At 38.5% G+C, this 24705-nt stretch overlaps 1 protein-coding gene across 1 annotated transcript in view; it reads right to left on the reverse strand.

Moving 5' to 3' along the window:
• The window catches only part of SCG3 (secretogranin III), a 39712-nt gene extending 19355 nt beyond the window's left edge, over positions 1-20357 (reverse strand). The window contains exons 1-10 of the mRNA XM_006085957.3: positions 19972-20357; positions 19232-19284; positions 18721-18766; positions 18411-18626; positions 12424-12566; positions 11460-11609; positions 7947-8124; positions 5397-5513; positions 1281-1364; positions 394-525 (exon numbers count right to left, since the gene is read on the reverse strand). Coding sequence (XP_006086019.1) covers positions 394-525; positions 1281-1364; positions 5397-5513; positions 7947-8124; positions 11460-11609; positions 12424-12566; positions 18411-18626; positions 18721-18766; positions 19232-19284; positions 19972-20062 — 1210 coding nt within the window. The 5' untranslated portion in view covers positions 20063-20357. The remainder of the gene's footprint in view (positions 1-393; positions 526-1280; positions 1365-5396; positions 5514-7946; positions 8125-11459; positions 11610-12423; positions 12567-18410; positions 18627-18720; positions 18767-19231; positions 19285-19971) is intronic.
• Positions 20358-24705: the final 4348 nt, after the last annotated feature.

Raw genomic sequence — 24705 nt, forward strand, 5'->3', positions numbered from 1 at the left:
GCAGGGACAGTGGGGTGTAAGAGATCAACCAAAGGACTTGTATGCATGCATATGAGCATAACCAATGGACACAGACAGTAGGGGGATGAGGGCATGTGCTGGGGGGTGGGAGCGGCTGGGAAGAGGACAATGAGGGGAAAAGGAGACTTATGTAATACTTTAAAATATAAAGAATTTAAATTAAAAAAATAAAGACCATCAAAAAGATAAAACCAATTTGCAATCCCAGGACACTCAAGAACATTAGAAGAAATGATTGCTCAATCTTTTCTATACGGATGATGTTAATTTCTCTTATTTGGTGGGATTTGATTTATGGATCACCCTTCCAGGTGTGTTGAAAGTTTTTGCTTCCCCAATTTCATTGCCAATCTAGAGCTGTCAATTCCATACCTTTTGGCTCATCTGTTTTTCCTCTGGGGTTATCATCTTTTGTGGAATCCTTCAAGGTTCCATATTCCTTTTCCATCTTAGCTGCTTCTTCCTTGGTACTGTCTGTTTCTTCATGACTCTTCATTGATGGCGCTGTAATCAGATTGTGCACTGTTGTTATAACCCTACTCCCTATCCATTAATTAATTCCTAATGTAGAAATAAACTATTAAAAAAGTACAGTTTGAGTTTAGGTCATTTTTTTTTTAGCTGAAAGAGATCTTAGTGATTATCTACTCCATCTCCCTCCTCCCATTTCACAGAGGGGGAAACTGAGGCCCAGAGAGGGGAGAGATGTGCCACAGTCACCCACTGAGTTAGCAGAAGAGCTGGGCCAACCTCCCAGCTTTCTGGTTTTTGGTTTAATGTTCTTTCTCTTCTGCCACACTGTGTCACTAGAGCCATGGATTATTTTCCTTACTTTAATTAATGTAGGCAATTAAGTGGGATATGTCAGGTCCCAACGTAAATTTGAGTCTTGATTCAAAATGCAAATAAGTCTGTAGCTGCCCAATCTCTACTTTGTTGTATATTTGAAGAACAGCTTATTGCTCAGAATAGCACCTAAGAATTTGGGACTATGGCAGTTGTTTGGGGCCTTGATCACCTCCTAAGAATCTTAAGTAAAGGTGTACATTGATTTCTAAGGCTTCTCGGGATCAGATTTCTGTGCTGAGGCTGGCCACAAAATAACCAAGGTTGTAGCTCTTTAATCCTATGGTTGGATTTCAGATTTTAAAACTTTAAAAAAATCTATACTTCTTTATCAATGCTAACTGAAGCTCATTATTTATCATTCAAAAGGATTGTTGTGTTAAAAGCTAGAAAAATTGTTAAATAAATCATACCTGAGAAAAGCTTGCTTTTATTGTCAGTAACATTTTTTTCTAGCTTGTTCTTGGTCTGAAGAGCAATGGTTTCATCCAGGTTTTCTTGAGGGAGGAGGGGAAAAATATAATTTTATTTCCTGAAAGATGTTATCAAATTTCTACTAAAAATGTTTAAATTTCACCAAAAATATCACAACAGGAATTTCATAATATTGACACTGCTAGAAAGATGATTTGACATGGATTTTATTTCTAGACTCTCAGGAAAATAAAGAATACTATCTGAGATCTCAGGTTCAGCCGCTTACTCAGTTAATTGCAGAAGTTCCTTCCATATTTTTATGGCCACTGCTAGAACATATAGGGTTGAAACCTATAATGAACACCGTGGTTTTGGCCTACTCAACACCTTCTGGTAACTACGCCTTAGTTTTCCTTTGGAGAACCCACACCTCTCCCGCTCTCAGCACATTTGGCCCAAGTGGGGGTCTTCAGGGACTTCCACCTCCTGGGCTACAGTGATTGGTTCAAGGAGAAGAACATGACTCAAGACAGGCCAATTAGATTCAATGCTAGAACCATTGGCAGAAAGAGGTTCTCTTCCTACTGGGATTGTTGTTCTGTGAGGATGTGAGATTGGAGCTGTGCTAGCCATCTTGTTCTTATAAAGGAACCACTTGTTTAAAATGAAAATATGGAAAGTCAGAGCTGTGAGATGGAGAGTAATAGACTCTTCCTCACACTAGTGGTAGACTTCACAAACCTGAAGCCAGGCCACCCCTAACCCTGGACCTTTCAGTTACATGAGGCAATTACATTTTCTTTTCATGAAGCCAAAGAGTTGGATTTCCATCATTTAGGGCCCTCATTAATTCATGAGACAGCTAGTCCTATTGTTAGGTAGTCATAAGGGTGAGGATTTCCCTATTCTTATCAAGTGAAATCTTTATCCTTGTCTTTGTCCTAACTATGCCCTTTGGAGTAACATCACAGAGATGTTACTAGACATGAATCTAGACTCTAACCAGCTCAAGGTAGAAAATGCATTAGAATCTACATTCTGTATTCAGTTATTCAACCAGCCACATATCCATCTCACTAATAGGGTAGGCCTTTTTTGCTATTTGCTTTACTTAAAATTATTTCTCTCCAAGTAAACTCTCCCTTCCATTGTATCCCATGCCTCTTTTGAGAAGAAAACCAGTATATTCTATTGTATGATGCAGTCTGTTTTATTCCAGGTCACATTTTGGTATATTTCTGTCCAACGTTCTATACATACATTCATTTTTTAACACATTCTAAATGGCTTTAAGCATTGAATAGCATATCATGACTATTTCCTCCTGTCATTAATCTTTATCAACAATGTTTACATTGCATATGTAATGAACATACAATTATTAAAAACACAAACATTTGAAAGTAAAATTTAAATAGTTTAACATAAGAATAACTAAATAATTTATTTTAGATATTTTCCTCTTGTGGAGTATCTAGGTTATTTACACTGTTTTATTCTTACATGTAGCAATTGAGCACTTAAAATGTGCCCACTATATGAAAAACTAGATTTAAAAATTTCCCTTTCCTGGGTATATACCCCAAAACTAGAAATCATGTGTTCGCAAAGATATATATTACCCCTATGTTCATTGCAGCATTATTCACAGTGGCTAAGACATTGGAAAAACCAAAGTGTCCCGCGATAGGACTTGATAAAGAAGATGTTGTACATATACACAATTGAATACTACTCAGCCATAAGAAAGGATGAAATAGCGCCATTTGCAACAACATGGATGGACCTTGAGAACATTATGCTAAGTGAAATAAGTCAGTCAGTAAAAGCTAAGAACTATATGATTTCATTCATAAAACTGATGTAAACTGAAACTCATGAACACAAACAGCAGTGTGGTGGTTGCCAGATGGCAGGGGGTAGGGGGAGAAGGGAGTCTTAATATAGGTGACAGGAGAAGATTTGACTTGGGGTGGTGGGTACATGGTGCAATATACAGATCTGTAACAAAAAATCCCATACATGAAAGTGTTATGTTCATGTTGACCAATGTCACCCCAATCAATTTAATAAATAAAAATAAATAAATTTTGTTTAATTTTAATTACTTTCCATTTTATTTTTTAAATTTTTATTATTTTAAAATATATTTTTATTGATTTCAGAGAGGAATGGAGAGGGAGAGAGAAACATCAATGATGAGAGAGAGTCATTGATTGGCTGCCTCCTGCAGGCCCCACACTGGAGATCAAGCCCACAACCTGGGCATGTGCCCTGACTGGGAATCAAACCGTGACCTCCTGGTTCATAAGTCAACGCTCAATCACTGAGCCATGCTGGCTGGGCTTGATTACTTAGCAACATGTGGTTAATGGTTATCATATTGGACAGTATAGCCATAAACAGTAGTGGAAATATCTACCTTGTACATAAGCCTTGTGGCATGTCTAATTTATTTCCATAAAAAAGGATTAAAGTGTGAAAGTTCTGAGCCATGGGGCATTGGTATGAAACAATGACTGATTTGAAACAGTTTTTGATCTACTGTTAAGTGAGTAAGTGGTCCACAAAGCACTGTGTATATAGCATGAATCCATGTTTTTGTTAAGTAAGATAAAAGAAAAAAATGACATAGGTCCCAGCCAGAATGGCTCAGTTGGTTGAGTGACGTCCTATGGACCGAAAGGTCACTGGTTAGATTCCTGGTCAGGGCACATGCCTGGGTTGCTGGCTTGATCCCCAGTAGGGGGCTTTCTCTCCTTCTCCCTTCCTCTCTCTCTAAAATCAGTAAAAGCATCTATTTTTTAAAAGAATGATGTAGATATACATGTGTGCCTGTACACACACACACACACACACACACACACACACACACACACACAGAAAATACCTGAAAAGACATAAACCAAAATATTACCTGAATGCTGGTATTATGAGTGATTTTTTTCACTACCTTTTTGCATTGACTGCTTAAAAAAATGTGCTCTTTTATAATTAGAAAAAAACAGTACAACTCTTTTTATGTAGAAAGAAATTGAGTTCATACAGAATAATTCTAGATTGTTTGGTGCTATGAGATTTTCTCTTCTGTTTAATTCTCCCTCGCTCCCTCATCAAAGATCAGAGAAAAGGGTTGTGAAGTCATCTTGCCCGAAGGACATCAGGGGTAAATGGTATTTGTTGATTAACTAAACCAAGCAGGAAAATAAAAGACTTCAAACAACAGCAACTACAACTTACATGCAGAATCAAAAAATGTCCAAGCTTACTTATAAAGTTCCAGGAATCAAGGGTTGACAAGCTTTGTCTTTAAGGGCCAGATAGTGAATATTTTTGGCTTTTTGAGCCATATGGTCTCAACTATTCAATTCTTTTATTGTATCATAAAACATAGATACTAAAACAAATGTGCATGGCTATGTTCCAATAAAACTTCATCTATAAACACTGAAATCTGAATTCTACATAGTTTTATTGTGTCACAAAATACTATTCTTTTGATTTTTTTAACCATTTGAAAATGCAAAAGTCATCCTTAGCTTGTGTACTATACAAAAATAGGCTATGGGCCGGATTTGGTCCATGAGCAGTAGTTTACCGTACTGGTCCCTGTTATAGATAACAAAGTCCTTTATTTAAAAGATGTGGAAACTGAGGCATTTGCCTTTGTCCACATGACAGAGCTGGTCTGAGACAGCTGGGCCTCAGAAGTTCAGTTGTAAGGGCTCCCTAGAAGAGTGCTCTTTCCTCCTATTCACACACAAATCTCACTGGTTAAAGTCAAGACTCTCTTAATACTGACCATTCAAATATAACTAAAAAAAATAATAAGCTCAATTTTAATAAAATTGTCTCTGTGTTAGCAGGACAAAATAACAACAAATGTGAAATGTTTGTACTCAAACTGGATCTATAAAGATTAAAAGTTGATTAAAACTTCTGATTAATTTTTTTAATATGCATTACCAAGCTGGGCAATTCTGGTTACCCAGATAATTCAGACTATTTTGGCATAAATTATCAGAGTAGTGAAGTAATTATTGCCAAATCCCTAACTCACTTTGGATGATGAAGACTAACCACAGTAAAAACAAAACAGATAGGATTCTCACCAAGGTAGGAAACACCTTCTTCTGGAGATATTGTGCCATACTTGACCATCATCTTCACAAAGTCAATCAGTGTCTTCATGATAGTAATCAGTGTTTCTTTCTCTTTTGCCTCTTTTTCTATATAAAAGGACGAAATAATTTTTTTTCAAGTAGTGGCATACACCTTTCAGTGTCAATTTAAAAAGTACAGCATCTTATTGAAATATTTCTCCCTACATTCATATCTAAACCCACTTATATTTAATTTACAGAAAGCCTAAGGCTTGCTTGGGAGTACAGGGCAATGTACAGGAATACTAAACTTTTCCAAAAGGGGACAATTTTAACTTCTCCAAAAAGATTTATTTTAATCTAAAATATTTTATTAATGGAGTAGATGATAGAGACAGTTTATGACCTGAGACAATATGAATTCAAAAGGAAAGCTATCAGGTTGGTGACCCAACAACTTTCTCTACTCAGGCTATACGTTTTGAGGACAAGAACTACCTGTTTTCATTAATCAAGCTTAATACTGTATTTTAAATAAGAATATACATATATCTTTATTTTTTAAATATAAGGTTTATTTTTAACAGTAGTATATATTACTTTCTAAACTTTCATTTGAAAGGATATATGTATACTGTAAAAATATTCCAATAGTACAGAAGTAAATAATAGTCAAAGTAACATTCTCTTCCCCTCCCAACACCTACTCCCTATAGGTAACCACTAGTAAGAGTTTCTTGGGAACTCTTCATATTTGACATACTGTTTTACATCTTGATATAGCAAAATGGCTAATGATTACATAAAAGTTCAGTAGATATATTAAATCTAAAACCATTAAAAATCTATTTCTATTTTGAAGAAGAGAAAAAGTAAGATGCTAGAGGAGAGCTCTTTTTCCCAATTCTTTTAGCTGCTATTAAGGATTTTCTTTATGTACTTCTTGCCCTTTCCCCCTCATCTTTTCATTCTTCTCACACATGAGGTTAATAGCCAATAGAGATTGGTGTACATTTCTCTACCAATGGGGATTGGAAGTCTTTCTTCTTTCCATTCCCCTGGAACAGTGGAAGGCAGGGACCCAAGAAAAGCACCTGATCTGCTGATTCCGACTATCCCTGGGATTGACTGTTTCAAGAGCTAGGCTGAGGAGCGTGAGTGCACAAACCCATTGGGGCTCTAATACCAAGCTCCATTCCACAACCCGTCTTTATCAGCATCAGAGATATTTTGGCTTTCTACCCACTTTACCATTTCTCAATTGGTTCAGACCTTGAGTGAGAAAGACAGGTACTATCAAAGACCTCAATGTAAGTATTTAAATTAAAAGCCCGCAAAAATAAAGGCAATATGGAATGGGGTAAAAGAAACTAAAAGATTAAAAGCAAATAAAATAAGGAATATTCCATGTAGTAGAATATTTAAAATACCATCAAAGTCACAAGGTTGGGAGAAAGGAAAGGTAGGAGAAGAGTTGTGGGGAGAGATCTTGTAAAGAGGAGGGTAAATAACTCCAGGCATCCTATTATTTGCATAAGGTCACAGCCATAGAAATCTTCGGTATCATGCTGATGCTCTTCACTGACAAGAGGTGAATCACCAGGATGACAGAGGATCTGAGCTGGGCATCTGCCAACCAATTGGGCAAGATGACTCAGAATGGACCCTCAAGATTACCAACCCTGCAGACACCAGCAGAGGAGCTGGGGCCATCTGGCCAATGTCTGGAATTGAAGGACAAAGGATGACAAAGGATGTTCTCCAGTGATGAAAGCCCACTTCTTGGGAAAATATTATTAGAATGACAGAAATATTTATTACAAATATTCAATTTGGGACTGAATCTTTGAATAGGAAGGGGAAAAGCCACCTGTCTGGACAATAACAACAGAAAATTTGTCCAATATTATCCTCCTTACAGATTGACCAAAAATTAACATGAACTAAAATCTTCAGTTAACTTATTTTGGTACACATGTAAGAGAAAGAGCAAGACACATTAAGGTCTTTGTTTTTAAAAAACAAATCATTTTCCAAGTCTGTTTTGGGCTCCTGACCGCCTTTAACCCAATGTTTATTTCACTGTAACTCATTTGAAGACTGAAGCTGAAAATGTCTGACAAGCAAAATTCTGAATCATTTAAAAATAATCAGTTAGGTTCCACACACTGTTCCCACTAAAATGGAAATATTTGCAATAAGAGTTGAGGTTGAACTGCGTCAGGCTGGGACATTGATTCATCTACACACCTGCACAAGATTCACTCCAGTACCATCAACGCAGCACATGTTCCATAACTGTTTGTTGAACAAATAAATGAGCCCTCTGTTAACAAGAAGATTAAATTGTCCAGAAACTCCACCTTTCCTGATTATCCTTTCCTAAATATTACCATGACTAGTACATTCTTTAGAAAAAATTGATATGAACTATTTTCCCCAAGGCCACAATATGTCATTGAGGATTACATTTGGAAACTGAAAACAGGAAGAGAGAACCACCCACACATTTCCTGGAACTACTGTTTCTGTTCCACATGGTCGGAAAACAGTTGTTACCTGAATCAATACTTTTCAGGAGTGCATAGAAGTTTGGAAAATATTGGAGTTCCTCAAAGTTGTCTTCACTGTAGGTTTTCGTTCTCCTTTCTAAGCCATTTGTCAAGGTTAAGGTGTTAGATACTGTTTCATCATTTTCTCCATTAGCAAAACCATCTTGAATTGCTGCCATTGGAATCTCCAGTGGGAATTTAAAAATCAATGAAAAAGAAACATTTTGTTAGAACTAATGCCACTCCAGTTTGATTCTTTCCTCTGTTGTGCCCTTGACTGTGAAATACAAGAATACTTCATCCTAAGAGATCAACCAAAGGACTTGTATGCATGCAGACAATAGGGGGGTGAGGGCATGTGCTGGGGGATGGCAGGGGGTGGGGAGAGCATGTGCTGGGGGGGCAAGAGGGAGTGGGGAGAGGTCAATGGGGGAAAAAAGGAAAAATATGTGATACTTTCAACAATAAAGAATTATAAAAAAAAGAATACTTCCTCCTTTGCCTGCTCCTGCAGGATCAAACCCTTTTCTAGGCATGAGGATGGACATCTAGTCACATGGAAAATTCACTGGGACATAGAGACTGAAGACCCTGGATCCTGCTCAGGGGGAAATTAGGGAATTTCTAGACTTCTGCTCTGGCCGAGTTCCCCTCCATCAATTATCATGACTGTTTCCTGGTAAAATTGCCTTTCACCAAAAAGAGGAGCTTTGAGTTCACAGTTTCTACCAAGAAAGATGGTGCAAGGTATAGGAAACCTTGTCAGAATATCTAACAGGAGTAGAGCAGTCACACCTTGGAGATTTTTGGGTGACATTTTAAGGGGTGTCTAGAAAGATGCACAAGACTCTTTTTCCTAGACTTGATCCATGCCCAGGGTCCTCATATTAGCGATCCATTCTCCATTCAGTGAACCAGACAGAAATTTATAATCTTTTTTTGCTTCTTACTCTTCCTTTTCTTCCATACAATCCATCAGTAGCCCTTTTAGACCTACCTTCAAAATTTATTCCAAATTTGTACGTTTCTCTCTTTCTCCCTACCCAACTCTAGTCCAAGCTGCCTTCATCTCTTACCTTCTAACTGGTATACTACCCACCTCTAATCTATTCCCAATACTGCATTTTCTGCATTTGTACCCAGAGTTGTTGAAAAAACTGACTATGTAACCCCTTTGCTTATAATCCTTTGGTGTTTTTCCATTGTTATAATAAAGATCAGAATCCATACATGGCTCATAAGGCCCTGACTGGTCAGACCTGGGTCCACCTCCCCAGTCTCATCTCTCATTGCTCTCTCCCTATGTTCCAGCCACATTGTGCTTGTTTTAGCTACTTGGATACTCCACACATCCTTTTTTACATGCTGACTCTCATGGTCACAAGTTAATTCCTCTTCAGCCTTCAGTTTTCAGCTCAGGTCACTTTCTTAGGGAAGCCTTCCTTGAGCCTAAGTCCAAGACAAGTTCCTTTTTTTTAAATAAGTGCTCATAAAACCATGTTTCTTTCCTCAGAGCACTTAATGCAGTTGCAATTAAAATACATGGCTATTTGAAAACCATCTACCCTTTCCATTAGATCTTAAGCTTCTTGAGAGCAGGGATTATGCCTTTTTATATGAGCATTATATTCCTAGTGCTTGGTACAATAAATATTTATTCCATTGCATTTTTTCCGGGGGGGGGGGGGGAGTGAGAGAGATATCGATGTGAGAGAGCCACATCAACTGGTTGCCTCCTGCACATGCCCTGTTCATGGGTGAGGAGTCAACCTGCAACCTGGTACATGCCCTTGACCGGGAGCCGAATCTTTGACTCTTCAGTGAGCAGGCCAACACTCTAACCACTTAACCACATCAGCCAGGGCTGGTACCTAAATAAATATTTATTTAAAAACATTTCATTTGCTTTTTATTTACATTGATGCATTTAGATAACATGAGTGAACAGGTGAAGAATATGGACATTTTAGAGATGGGACATAAGGAGTATATAATTGGAGTAAAAGATAGTGAAAATAGCTATATCAGTTTCAGTTCAGACTGGTAAGATTGAATGAAAGTCATGAGTTCTTTGATAAAGCTAGAAAGTTTTTTTTTTTTACAGTGGCTAGATCTTCAAAAACTGTTTTAAAAGATGGCAGCTGATGGGGATTGGAAGTAGGAAGAACAAAAGAGAGCTTTTAGACTACCTAATAACAAAAACCAAGACCCAATTTATGTGTCCTAGCCCCCTCTAAAACAGGAGTATGTAAGCCTATATACTCTTTTTCCTTGTGTTTGGGATAGGATGTTGAAGGGGATGAGAGGCCATGGGGTCTGGGTATTCTGATGGAGAAAATCAAAGAAAAGGTGAGGAGATCTAGAGTTTTAAAGAGAATTCAAGGAGAAGACAAAAATTTCAGCAGTTTGGCTGAGATTAAAGAAGAGATGAAGAGGCAAGGAGTCCAGCAAGGGAAAGAAAGAATGAGTGACTGGTCTAAGTAAAGGATGATAGACCTTTGAACCAATGAAAAGAGGAAGGAGCAGGTGAAGGAGCACAGGGTAGAGTAGAGGTAGCTCAGGCAACCAGGTCTGGGGGATATAAAAGTGGGTGTGGCAGAAGATCAAGTCAACCTGAGCTTTTAATTAAAAAAAATAATTTTGGGGCATATAATGATATCCACAGTGAACAAAAGTTGGATACCAAAAGAGCTATGAAATATTTAATTTCAGTACACTGGGATTATACAAATAGTTGTTATGTGAAATAACCATTTTACATAATATTATGTGTTATTATACTGCAGGATATAAGATGTGACCTTTACTATCTATACTAATAATAGAGGAATGTGCAAATTGTCCAGGACTCCATCACAGTAACGACCGAACAGCAGGCTGCTTGGGGCGACAAGGCTGGCAGGGGGGTTAGTGAGGGATGACCAAATGACTGAACAGCAGGCTTCATGGGGCAACCAGGCTGGCAGGGGGGCAGTTGGGGGTGACCAGCCTGGCAGGGGGAGGCAGTTAGGGGCAACCAGGACACAGAGGGGGGCAGTTGAGAGCAACCAGGCCAGCAGGGGGGGCAGTTGGGGGCGACCAGGCTGGCGGGGGGGGGGCAGTTAGGAGTGATCAGGCAGGCAGGCAGGTGAGCAGTTAGGAGCCAGCAGTCCCAGATTGTGAGACGGACATCCCCCAAGGGGTCCCGGATTGGAGAGGGTGCAAGCTGGGCTGAGGGGACAACCCCCACCCCCTGCATGAACTTCATGCACTGGGCCTCTAGTGTAATATAATATCACATGATCTCAAAATTATTTTCAAAGTAGAGTTCATTTATATCTTTTAAGTTATTGGTATTTCATGAATATTTAGGTGGGCTAAAAATATCACATACCCAAAATCTTCTTTGGCACCAAGTGAGGTACTAATTATATACAGATTGTATTAATTATATGCAGATTAGAGTACACACACACACACACACACATTCATGTCCATGCACGTGCACATAGCATACTCATATATATTCACATATACATACCACTTTCTCTGGTATTTTTCCACTCTGAGTCTCAGTCTTGCTTATAGGTTTATTGGGTTTCTCCTCATAACTGTTGGCTTCCTTCGAGATTAATTTTTGTAAAACCTCTGCTACTTCATCTTCCAGTGTATGAGCCTGGCTTTCTGTGATCTGTTATAGTAAAAACAAATGTGACTGTTATTCCCATTTTTATGGTTAAAAAAATATCTAGAATAAACTCTGTAGTTGAACAGAGTTCTAGAAGACAAGAGAATCTTCTGACCCCCCTTCAGACAACCCTTGTTTATGCCTCCATACAGGTAGGTCTTCATCGTGATTGACCAGCACTCCTGGGAAGAAGTGTCTTTGGGGTCACCATGCAGGTGGTCAGTCTTGTCTGTTGGAACCCACAGAACACTTACTTTGAGACACATCTTGGGGATAGTTTCTCAACCCTCAGCTGCAAGTCATAGTCAGGTAACCTTTGAAACCTGCAAATTTAGTACCCCGCTGTAGCCTGCGAGGGCTGTGTAAGGCTGGGAGCCAAGCTGAGGCAGAGTCAAACTGGATTGCTTAGTTTCTTAAGTATTGCATGCCTTTGTTCATGCTATTTCCTTCTTACCTCACACATGTCTGTTACTTAAACTGGTTAAATCCTAACCATCCTTCTAAGCTCACTTCCAACACCTCCTCCTCTGAAGCTTTTCCTTATAGCTCAAGTGGATATAATTCATCCTCTGGCAAACAATGATCTTATGGTTCTTATGTAGCTTCCACCATATGCGTGGTGTACTTGTCTAATTCCTCTGATAGACTATACTTTTCTAGAGGGAAAGAATGGTGCCTTATTGTCCTGGAAACCTGTGGTACCTAGTATAAAGTAGACACATTATAAACATTTGGCTATTGGAATCAAATGGCTCAGCTTCTTAGCATATTCCAAACTGTATTAAGAATTTGGTTTATTTTCATGCATGTGACTCACTAGGCCAAGATTCAGGAGTTTAGAAACGATCTTGTCAAATACTCCTCTGTCATTTTCCTCATAAATTCTGGTGGCGATTTTCTGGACAATGTCTTCAGCAGTTAAAGGAGTTCCGTCTAGCTGATGAAGGCCATCTGGATCATCTGGACAGAGCAATCACAATTTCACATCATGGTGAAAACATAGTTCTATTTTTTGGATCATATTAGATTCCTAATCTATACCTTGCTCTTATACACTTTAATAGGTTTGGAATATATTTATAGTGGTGCTTGGTCCACAGAAACTTTTGGTTTGAAAATAAAATTTGATGTCAAGTGAAGAAACTAGGATGACAATGAAAATTCTGAAAGCCTCTGATGTGATTATAAGAGGCAGAAAAATCTGAAGTCAACACAAAAGGCCTCTCTATTTTTTATTATCACTAATAATACAAATATTATACTTCTAATTTTGAAGTATGCCATATTTATGTAGTATGCCATATTGCTTAAAGCACCCTTCTATATATCAAATAATGATATTCTATTTCCATGTAAGGAGTAGATTAGTAGTATGTACCCCATTGGCAGGCCAATTCATGGACCGAGTGGGTGGAGGGAACCTGCCTCACACCTAGAATCAGAGAGTGTGTACTCAAGATTTAATGACTTACCTGGAATAAATGTTTACTTCTTTTTTTTTTTTTAAATATATTTTATTGATTTTTTACAGAGAGGAAGGGAGAGAGATAGAGAGTTAGAAACATCGATGAGAGAGAAACATCGATCAGCTGCCTCCTGCACATCTCCCACTGGGGATGTGCCCGCAACCCAGGTACATGCCCTTGACCGGAATCGAACCCGGGACCCTTCAGTCCGCAGGCCGACGCTCCATCCACTGAGCCAAACCGGTTTCGGCAATGTTTACTTCTTTTTAAATTTTTTAAAATTTATTGATTTTTTTCTTTTTGGAGTAAGAGGAATAGAGACACACAGAGAGAAACATTGATTTATTGTTCCACTTGTTTATGCATTCATTGGTTGATTCTTGTATATGCCCTGACCAGGGATCGAACCCACAACCTTGGCATATTGGGACAATGCTCTAACTAACTGAGCTACCCAGCCAGAGCCTAAATGTTTACTTCTATGTGAACATGTGCCAGAGTGCCTTTATATAAAGTATCTCAGTGTAACAAGCCTCTTTCTCTAGAGAATAGGGAACTTAATTTATGTGCCTGGAATTTAAACTTTTAAAATGTGACAACAGATTTGCACAAAGCAGTATGTAAATCTATGTAAATGCCTGCAGAGAAGACTACAACTATGTATCCTTGGCTCTCCTGGGAATACTTTGGTAGCATTACTTCAGGGAAGGGAGGATGCAGTAGGGTTGGTGACAAGGAAGCACTGTACCTCGTCCTCGGAGAACTCCCAGGAGTCAACTGGTCTTTTCCAATCTATATCACATGGAGCAGTCTACTCATATGTGCAGCCTACAGGGCACTTAACTCCCCTTGTCACCTCTAGGCAGATTGGAAAGATCAGAATTATAGCTCCAGAGATACGTCTTGTTACCTATATATCCTTAGGCTGCTCTAGAGGAATATAATAAGAGTATCTATTTCATGGGATTGTGAGGATAAGATGAAATAAGATGTAAAAGCACATTTTCAATTGCAAAGTATTATATGAAAGTTAATGTAGTGTTACTGTAGCAGACAATGGATTTGTACTTGAAATAAAGGAACTGCAATTATCTTCTAGAGAAAATAAACATTGAATCCCTGGCCAAATTCTGCCCAAATAATTCTGACCATATTCTCTTAAAGGAAGAACCTAGTATTGCTATTCTGATTCTGCCTCTTCCTTCCATGGCTTCTGGGGATTCGAACAAGAAACGTTGTCCATGGTCTTTCCGATTCTGTGGAGATGGAAGTCTATGCAGCCTCAGCTGACTATTGTCTTGTTGTTTGGAAAGAAGCCAAGAAAAATAAATGGGGTGATTATGCCGGGAGGACTGGATGTTTTCTGGCATTATATTGGGGTTATAAACTGTCAACCAACCCATGAACTCTGATCCCTTTGAACCCTGTGAACCAGAGTAACTAATGAACACAAACATTCTGTAAAATCAGTTCCTCTCCTGGCTGACTGAAAATTGGATTCATCATCTGGGTGTTTTGTGGTGGTGGTTGTTTTGTTTTTTCAGGAATAGAGACCCACTCTCAGTTCTGTTTGATTTTTTCCCCCCATTTGTGGGTTACAGGTCAGACTGTTGGGAATAGGTGGAACAGAAACTGCCTGGGTCTATGCAGAATTAGAAGAATTTATTTCCCTTCCCACTTATCGTCAGGATCTGAAAAAGGAAGACTATTGGTTGCCTGCTGGAGCTACCAATAGTCTTCCTTTTTTCATACCCCAAGGGATAAATGGGAAGGGAAATAAATAACTGAGATGACAGCTTTTCAGTACATTTAATTCACAACAGGGAGAACATTAGCAACACTCAAGAAATGGCCTCTTTCCTCTGCTGCACTGCTGTATAGCCTTCAACCAAGAACTTAGGCCTCCCTTAGCAGAGCTTTGCTGGATGGAGTCAATAACAACCCTTGGGCCTTGCTCCTTACCTTCCACTGATTTCCCCTGGCTCCTCTAAAATGGACGGAATTACTCAGAATGATTTCTCTGATGCTCGTGAAGGGGTATTTCACCCTCCTCTATAGACCATCAAGAGGAAGCCAAACATGAGTTCAACATTTATAACATTTTAAAAGCAGCTATAACATTCTAAGAAGTGAATGTAAAAGGGCCATGTTCTGCCTGGTTAGGTTTTGCCAAGTTATGTTTTGAATCTCCAGCATCTAATATGGCACTTGACATTCATTTGCTCAATACATTTTTATGAAAGTCTTAATATAAGCCAGAACTGAAAATAGAGTGACAAAGAGTTTAGGCTTGGTCCCTAACTGCACAGAGCTTATTGTCTAGTTCAGCGGTTTTCAACCTGTGTGCCACAAGAATTTTTTTTAAAAACATGCCATTCCTGCAAGAACCGGTTTGGCTCAGTGGATAGAGCGTCGGTCCATGGACTGAAGGGTCCCGGGTTCGATTCCGGTCAAGGGCATGTACCTTGGTTGCGGGCACATCCCCAGTGGGGGGCGTGCAGGAGGCAGCTGATCAATGTTTCTCTCTCATTGATGTTTCTGGCTCTCTATTCCTCTCCCTTCCTCTCTGTAAAAAATCAATAAAATATATTTTTTAAAAAACCAAAAACATGCCATTCCTGACTATTTAGTCAGGGGCACTGACCTCTTCTCCCTTAAGAGTGTCAAATTAAAAAAATGACAATAGCCTTAGCTGGTTTGGCTCAGTGGATAGAGCATCGGCCTGCGGACTGAAGGGTCCCAGGTTCAATTCCGGTCAGGGGCACATGCCCAGGTTGTGGGCTCGATCCCTGGTGGGGGGTATGCAGGAGGCAACTGATCAATGATTCTCATCATTGATGTCTCTCTCTCTCCTTTTCTCTCTGAAATCAATAAAAATATATTTTAAAAAATGTCAATAGCCAATACAACAATAGCCATCTAGTGAACGAATTAAAATTCTACCTATATTTTTTGTCAGAGAAGCAAAAAAATATATTTTTTTGGTGTGCTGCAGAATTTTAGTAATTAGTTTATGTGTGCCAGGAGATGAAAAAGGTTGAAAATCGCTGGTCTAGTTCACAGTCTGATACATAGTAATTGCTCAATGAACATTTGTCTGGTGAATGCACACAGGAGCCTGGAAGCACAACTTCATAAAAGAAACTTGGAAAAAATCCTGAATCACACATGCTGCAGAACACACTGAAAAGGAGAATTGATAGGCCCTTCATCACAAGCCTATTTGGAGGTTTCCTAAAGATGTGAAAGCACCCCGCAAAAGGTAGGTCCCTCCCCCCATTCTGGGGTGTAAGTCTGCGTGCCTCTGAGTTCTAGTCACCTTGGTGCTATCAAATGCTGTTTCCAGGATTTCCAGGGTTTGAGAGGAGACCAGAAATTCACTCATAAATCATTTCTCTCCAAGAATCATATCTGTAATCTTAAGTGGACTTAAAATGACTCTTAAGGGAAACCTAGAGCCATCAGGACACTTGGTAATTTGGAACCCATCTGGGATGGTAGTAAAATGTTGAACAATTTAAAAATAAGTTGCTCAAGATAGTGATCAGATCACAAACAGATCTGTGCCTCTGCCTGAATGCGCAATCGGTTTGACCAAACAATTCAAACATTAGACTGTTTTTAAATTTCATTAAATCAAATGTCAGTTCAAAGTAGTTTAGTCTCTTTTGTATACAGCAATGCCCAGTGTCTATTTCTAGCCAAAATATTTTAGGTTAAAACGTAGAATTCAAGAAAAAACATTCTGGGAGTAGTATGCAATATAAAATGTGTCATAATATAAACCATCTGTCCCACCTTATTACATGCACAACATATATCTGAAATCTCTTCAGGCTGTGATATCTTATAAAAGTTAGCAGTTGTTTTCTCGCAGAAATAATCAACATAATTCTCTTGTGGCCATGGAGCAGAGCAAGGACATATAAGACAATCTGCAGTCACTCCTAAGCAATAGTATTCAGGATGGAAAACACACTCTCTTCTTCAGTGCCTAGGTATGTAGTTCATTTATTCTCTCATGTATTCTTTTCTTATTCATTCATTCATTTATGAATGCATGCAATGAATTCATGACCACCCAGACACTGGGGCTACAACGTCTCTGCTCTTGTGAAGTTTTCAGTTTAGTTTAGGAGAAAAAGATAAATCCTAAGTAGTCACACTTAGGAATGTAAAATTGCAAACTGCATTAAGTGCCATGAAGAAAGGAACAAGATTTTTTTTTATCAGATCATGTGTGCTTGATGAATCTAGAAAAGTAGACAGGAACCAGTCCATGCAGGACTACAGAAGCCATGTTAAGGATTCTGGTTTTTATCCCAAGAGAAATGGGAATCTATTTATGGGTTTTATGCAAAAGAGTAACATGTTTGTGTGTTGAAAAGATCACTCTGGCTGCTACGTGAAAAATGAGTTGGAGAGGGGCAGAGTGGATGCTGGAAGATCCAGTAGAAGAGTTTGCTGAGTTGAAGTGAGACATGATTAGACATTGGTGATTAGAAATAGAGAAAAAAAAATTGATAGACACAGGAGGTGAAATTGATAAGATTGGTGGATTACAATTGGAGGGGCCAGGAAAAAGAGAAGTACTTTGATTTCTAGATTTCTGTCTTGAAAAATTGCATGGGAAGTAATGCCTTTCTTAGAGAAAGAGCACTCTAAGAGGGCTAGGTTGTAAGGTGTACAGATATTATGAGATTAATCTTGGCCATGCTAAGTTTGAGGTGCTTCTGAGACTTTTAAAGCAAGATATTAAGTAGGTAGATATAGATATAGATATAGATATATAGATATATAGATATATAGATATGTGTATCTATATGTGTATTATAATGTATGTATAGCTCAGAAAAGTCTTGGCTAGTGATATGTGATGTCAGGACATAGGCGGTAACTGAAGGGGAAGCCATGAAGGGGAAGCCATGAAAAGGTTAGAATGACCTAGGGAGAAAGGCTATGGCTAGAAAGAGAACCCTGCAAAGGGAGTAATGGGTATTTCACCATTGGGAAAGGGATACTGTTGATTTAATTATTTGATAAATGCTAAATATTATATAGCATAAAACATAGACAGTAGATTTAAATATTTTCAAAGTAGCAGTAAAGAACAAATAAAATCTGGACCTTTAAAGAACAAATAAAATCTGGGCTTCTGTGGAGCTAGGCTTTGTACATTGCCAGTAAATTTGGGCTTTATCTCAACTTTGGACCTGATTAATAGAGGATTGTGAGAATATAAGAGATATTTTTAAAAAAATATATAGGACTTTCTCCTAACCCAAAATAAGAAGTCCAAATTAGATAACATAAGTAGCAACATTCCCCCCCCATTTACCTTGAAATTTATGATCCAGTCCACTCTTAGTAGAATCATAATCATCTATTAGTCTTCGATTTTTGGTTGAATCAACATCTTCCATATTCAATTTATTATCATATGGAGAGTTTCTTACAGATTGTCTTTCTTTCTCAATTTTTTCCTTTTCTGTTATTGCCTTTAGCAGGTTCAAGTTATCAACAAAGGAATAATTGCTTTCACCTGGCTTGTTTTCTGTAAGAAAAGCCCCAAACCCCAATTATCCATTTTATTTAAGATTCTCAGAGCCTACATCACTTAAATTAACATCAAAACAGTTTCTTTTTACCTGGAGAGTATATGTTTTTAATCTTGTCTGATTCTGCTTCAGCAATCTGTGAAACAAAGAGGGTATAGACCTGGTTTTAAATCATTGCTCCACCTCTTACCAAAAATGACAGCTAAATAATTTAATCTCCATAGGATTTAGTTTTCTTGTTTGTAAAATATAGGTAATTTATATCTCAAAGCATCATCATAAGGAGTAAGTGAGATAAAATAAAAGGCAGATGGTCTATAGGTATTAATCCCCTTCTCCTACATTATTGATGAAAAGTAAATCTCTGATAAATTAAGCAATCTTACAATAGAGTGGATCTTACTGGATTATTATATAGTCAACTCTATGTTTTATATAGATATTACCAAAATTATATTTCCCATCCTAGTTTATGTCAATTTATTATTAATCCCCTGAAGTTTGTGAATTCAAAATGGCTAAAATGTCATAACATAATTACATTAAATTGTAACAACTAAAATAAATTGAAACAGAATTTTTAATTTTATTTTTTACTTACCTGCTCATTTAAAGGTCTTTCTGCACTTAATTCTCTATTATGTACAAGTTTGTCTAGAATAAACACAAAAATATAAGTTTAATTGTGTTTTGGACAGACACAATATATCTCTTTAAAATAAAATCTTCATAAAGACAAACCAATATTAGGAGACATATTTTGGATAACCATGAAACAAAAATATATGTTAACAAAGATTATCAAGATTATACAATAACAATGACCATCATGTTGCCTTGCTTATTATCCTGCTGTATTTCCTGAGTTAATAGAATTACACTTGTTGTTGTTGTGTGTGTTGTTTTTTTTTACCAGAAACTCACATATAGTTCTAACACTTGGCTTACCAGCTGTTTTCAATTAGACAGATAAGTTCGATTGGTATTATTAGCACATTAAGAACTCCCTCTCCCCCAACCTTGTTCTGAATCGAGTGTCTGAGAAAGATTGTAAGACAACTAGAAAACAAAACCTAACCACCCAAGCCACTTTATAAGGCAGAAAAGCCCCCCCTCTCCCAATTGCAAAAATAAAATCTTTCAAAACAATCCAGGTTATTGCTCTATCATATAAAAAGTGAGGAGGGATCTATCTCTAAATTCAGAAGGATTTTCTCTGTCAATATGCACAGATACGATCTGATCAGAAAATGAGGCAAGGTGATTTGCAGCTCATCTATTATGCCACGCTTTACCTCTTCGTGGCGAATAAAAGGAAGTGGGAGGAAAGTGTCCACGTACCTTGGCTGCCTTCCGGTTTGGGGAAAGCTTGAATTGGGCTGCTGTGGACCACTAACACCAGAATCCAAGTGCCGGTCCAAAGGAACCCCATTCTTCCACTCTTGGCTCAGAAACAGCCTGGCGCCGGGCTCCCGGAGCGGTGGCTTTTGTTATGAATGAAAAAGAGGAGTAAAAACAGGAAGAGCTAGGAGGGCGGGTGCAGGGAGGAAGAGTGGTGGGAACCCAGCGGCGGGTGGGGCTCGACGCCGCAGCGAGTAAAGAGACTAGAAAGGGTTCTGGGCGCTCGGGAGTCAGGTCTGCAGGTGGAGGAGAGCGCTGTCCGCCCCGTGGGTGCTGAAGTTCCTGTGACGCGGAGCCCGCCGCGGAGCCGCTAGGGCGTAGCCTTACTCTCCTTGAGACCAAGTGAGGAAGGAAGCGCATGCTCCCTGCAAGCCAGAGGCGGGAAAGGATGGCGTCAGCGACTCCAACGCTACTCCAATCCCCTGGGAAAGGAAGGGGGGAAGGGTGACAGATCGGCTAGCGTATTTTCTGTGCCGCAGTCCTAGGGCTGCTCCTGCGCTCAGGGTCACCTCGATTGCCGTGTAAGCTTGGACACCATTATCGTAATTCCCCGAGTAAACACTGCCTCGAGGACCAAATGCCTTCTCTGCCCGTGCACCTGTCAAGAAAAGCTAGATAATCTGTGTGAAGGGTTCTGCTTTGGGATTACTCTGGGATATCTGCTCCAAAATCCCTTTTTTCCATTCCACCTTGTGTTAAAAGAGAGATACAATCCTTAGAAAAGCCTGCCTTTTGTAATTAGGTTGACATATCAAGCATCCCTTGGTGCTCTTTTTGTCTCAGCTCTATGGAGTCTTTTTAATTGGGAAATTCAAGAAGCATTCTTTTCAACTAGATTGCTGCAACACACTCTCACTCCTAGATGCTGAAACAGAACTAAAAATAAAATTGCCTCTTCCCCTAAGAGTGAATGTCTTCATCAGTTCTGGGTAGGTGAACAGCAAGGGTTGGTTTTATTTTAAAATTTCCCATTCTCACCAAAAGGGTCAGCTGCCCCTTCACCATCACCACCACCACCAAAAAGCTGCACTTCTGTAAAATTCTTCCCCAGCACTCAATTATGCTTAAAAACCTGATTGTTCCAGGGGGCTTTGAAAAGAGGGGATAGTGATGAAAAGCATTTTTCATCATAATTAGGTCAAGGAGGTGCTTCCTATATTCTGAGAATATTCCCAGCCACCTAAGGTTACTGTATAATAAAAGACTTTTAAAGATGAAAGCAAGCAATACTAATGTGAGCAGAGTGCTGAGTAAGCTCTTTAGTCTCAGATTTTTAAACAGTGCTTGGACCCTTTCCTTTGGACTGCAGCATGCTGGGAACCAGCCTGAATAATGCCCAAAGAGAAGGATTCAGCACAATCAGGCCTTTTATTTCTGTACCCCTGCTTTTCAAGGAGCAAGCTAGTCATTCAAGTACCTAAAAACAAACAAACAAACAAGCTGACAAACACATTTCCCTCCTTCTGGAGGTTTTTGAGTTTGGAAGTCACTCAAATATTTCCTTTAAGAATCTAAAGAGTACTTTTAATCTAACAGTTACTTTAAAGCAAATATTTGTTTCTTGGCTGGGATAACATAGCATTATTATCCCAGTATACTGCATTTAAAAACTTTAGATCACAATTTATAATCCCAGCTGAGTTAAGAGTAAATTTCCTGCATCCTCTTCTTTAAAACAGAGGTGGCAGGCTCTGTTTACCCTCACAATGTTATTGTGGAGATCAAATGGGTACATGTTTAAATCAAGTAATTTTGATGCCAGGAATATTTTGACACAGCTTATAAAATAAGTCATGAAATGGTTTCAGCTTGTAAGAATATTACAAAATATGATGTAAAATAGCCATTCACTGGTTCTGAGACTCTATCACTAACCTCAGTCTCACTCCAGTCTTTGTTCTGTTCCTGACCCCCCTCTCCCCTCAATATGTGTTTGCAGTTGGTAGAGGCTCAGGATGGAAAGAAGGTAAAAGATGGTTATTGAGGACATTGTATTGCTTGTCAACAATAAAAAAGGTTTTGACTTTTCTCTGCCATTTGGACTCAAAGTACTGTGTTAAATGGACACTAAATCTAGGAACATATTATATTTCTGATCAAATGAGTCATGGAGCACTGAGTAAATTGTAAGACATGAGTTAGTTTATATTCCTCAGTCTTATGAATGTTTCTGCTGAACTTAATATGGTCTATGAATGGAGTAATCCTACATTTTATTTATTTACTCATTCATGTAACAGATGTTTATTGAGCAGGTGAAATGTACCAGATATTGAGATATGCAAAAACAACCAAGATATGATCACTGGTCTTATAGTATAATAGATAGAAAAGACTGTGATTATAACAATAATAATAAACACAATTATTTACTGAATAGGTTTCATGTGCTAGACATTGATCTCATTAAATATAAATGAATGAATAAGCACAAGAGTGTGTTATGGGTTCCCTGTTATACGTGTGGAGTTCAAATAATAAAATGAGTGGTCAGGAAAGGTTTCACAATAAATTACATAGAAGAAAACATAGGTACTAAAATTATGGACCTTGGTCTTAGAGAACATTTTATGAATTTGACCTCAAAGGCAAAGGAAGTAAAGGCAAAAATAAATGAATGGGACTATATCAGACTAAAAAGCTTCTGCACAGCAAAAGAAGCCACCAACCAAGCAAAAAGACAACCAACTGAATGGGAGATATTTGCAAATAACAGCTCTGACAGGGGTTAATATTCAAAATTTATGAAGAATTCATACAGCTCAACACCAAACAAAGAAACCAATTAAAAAATGGGCAGAGGACCTGAACAGACACCTCTCCTAAGAAGACATATAAATGGCCAACAGATATATAAAAAGATGCTTAACTTCACTAGCTAGTAGGGAAATGCAAATAAAAACTGCAATGAGATATCATCTCACACCTGTTAGAATGGCTATTATCAACAAGATAGGTAATAACAAGTATTGGAGAGGTTGTGGAGAAAAAGGAACCCTGGCCCTAGCTCAGTGGTTCTCAACCTTCCTAATGCTGCGACCCTTTAATACAGTTCCTCATGTTGTAGTGACCCCCAACCATAAAATTATTTTCATTGCTACTTCAAAACTGTAATTTTGCTACTGTTATGAATCATAATGTAAATATCTGATATGCAGGATGTATTTTCATTGTTACAAATTGAACATAATTAAAGCATAATGATTAATCACAAAAACAATACGTAATTATATATGTGTTTTCCGATGGTCTTAGGCGACTCCTATGAAAGGATCGTTCGACCACCAAAGGGGTCGCCACCCACAGGTTGAGAACCGCTGCCCTAGCTGGTTTGGCTCAGTGGATAGAGCACCGGCCTGCGGACTGAAGGGCTCAATCCCCAGTAGGGGGAATGCAGGAGGCAGCCAATCAATGATTCTCTCTCATCACTGATGTTTCTATCTCTCTCGCCCTCTCTCTTTCTCTCTGAAATTATATATATATAAAAGAAAAGAACCCTGATTCACTGCTGATGGGAATTTAAACCGGTACAGCCACTATAAAAAACAACATGGCAGCCGAAACCGGTTTGGCTCAGTGGATAGAGCGTCAGCCTGCAGACGGAAAGGTCCCGGGTTCGATTCCGGTCAAGGGCATGTACCTGGGTTGCGGGCACATCCCCAGTAGGAGATGTGCAGGAGGCAGCTGATCGATGTTTCTAACTATCTCTCTCCCTTCCTCTCTGTAAAAAATCAATAAAATATATTTTTTTAAAAAAAAATAAAAAATAAAAAACAACATGGCAGATCCTCAAAAAATTAAGAATTAAGAGTTATCATATAACTCAGCAATCTCTCTTCTGGATATCTACCCGGAAAACTAAGAAAAACAAACAAAAAAGCCCACATTTATTCACAAAGATATGTATACCTCTATGTTCATTGCAGCATTGTTCACAGTGGCCAAGTCATGGAGACAACTAAAGTGTCCTTTGATAGAGGATTAGATAAAGAAGATGTGGTAAATTTATACTATAGGATACTACCTAGCCATAAGAAAAGATGAAATACTGCCCAGCCGGTGTGTCTCAGTGGTTGAGTGTCAACCTATGAACCAAGAGGTCATGGTTCAATTCCCAGTCAGGGCCCATGCCCGGGTTGCAGGCTTGATCCCCACTGGGGACATGCAGGAGGCAGCCGATCAATGATTCTCGCTCATCATTGATGTTTCTATCTCTCTCTCCCTCTCTCTTCCTCTCTGAAATCAATATATTTTTTAAAAAGATGAAATACTGCCATTTGTGACATGTATTGATTTTGAGAATATTATGCTAAATGAAATAAGTTAGAAAAAGCTAAGAACAGTATAATTTCACTCATATGTGGGACATAAAGCTGAAACTCATAGATACCAACAACTGTATGGTGGTTACCAGAGGGAAGGGGGTGAGAGGCAGTAATGGGTAAAGGGGGCCTAATATATGGTGATGGAAGACGATTTGACTTTGGGTGGTGGTCACACAGTGCTATATACAGATAATGTATCATAGAAATGTACACTTGAAACCTATATGATCTTATTAGCCAATGTCACTCCAATAAATTTAATTTTTAAAATAAATAATTAAAAAATATTTTTTTTAAATATATTTTATTGATTTTTTACAGAGAGGAAAGGAGAGAGATAGAGAGTTAG

The sequence above is a fragment of the Myotis lucifugus genome, unplaced genomic scaffold, assembly GCF_000147115.1.
Source record: "Myotis lucifugus unplaced genomic scaffold, Myoluc2.0 scaffold_23, whole genome shotgun sequence".
Lineage (NCBI taxonomy): Eukaryota > Metazoa > Chordata > Mammalia > Chiroptera > Vespertilionidae > Myotis > Myotis lucifugus.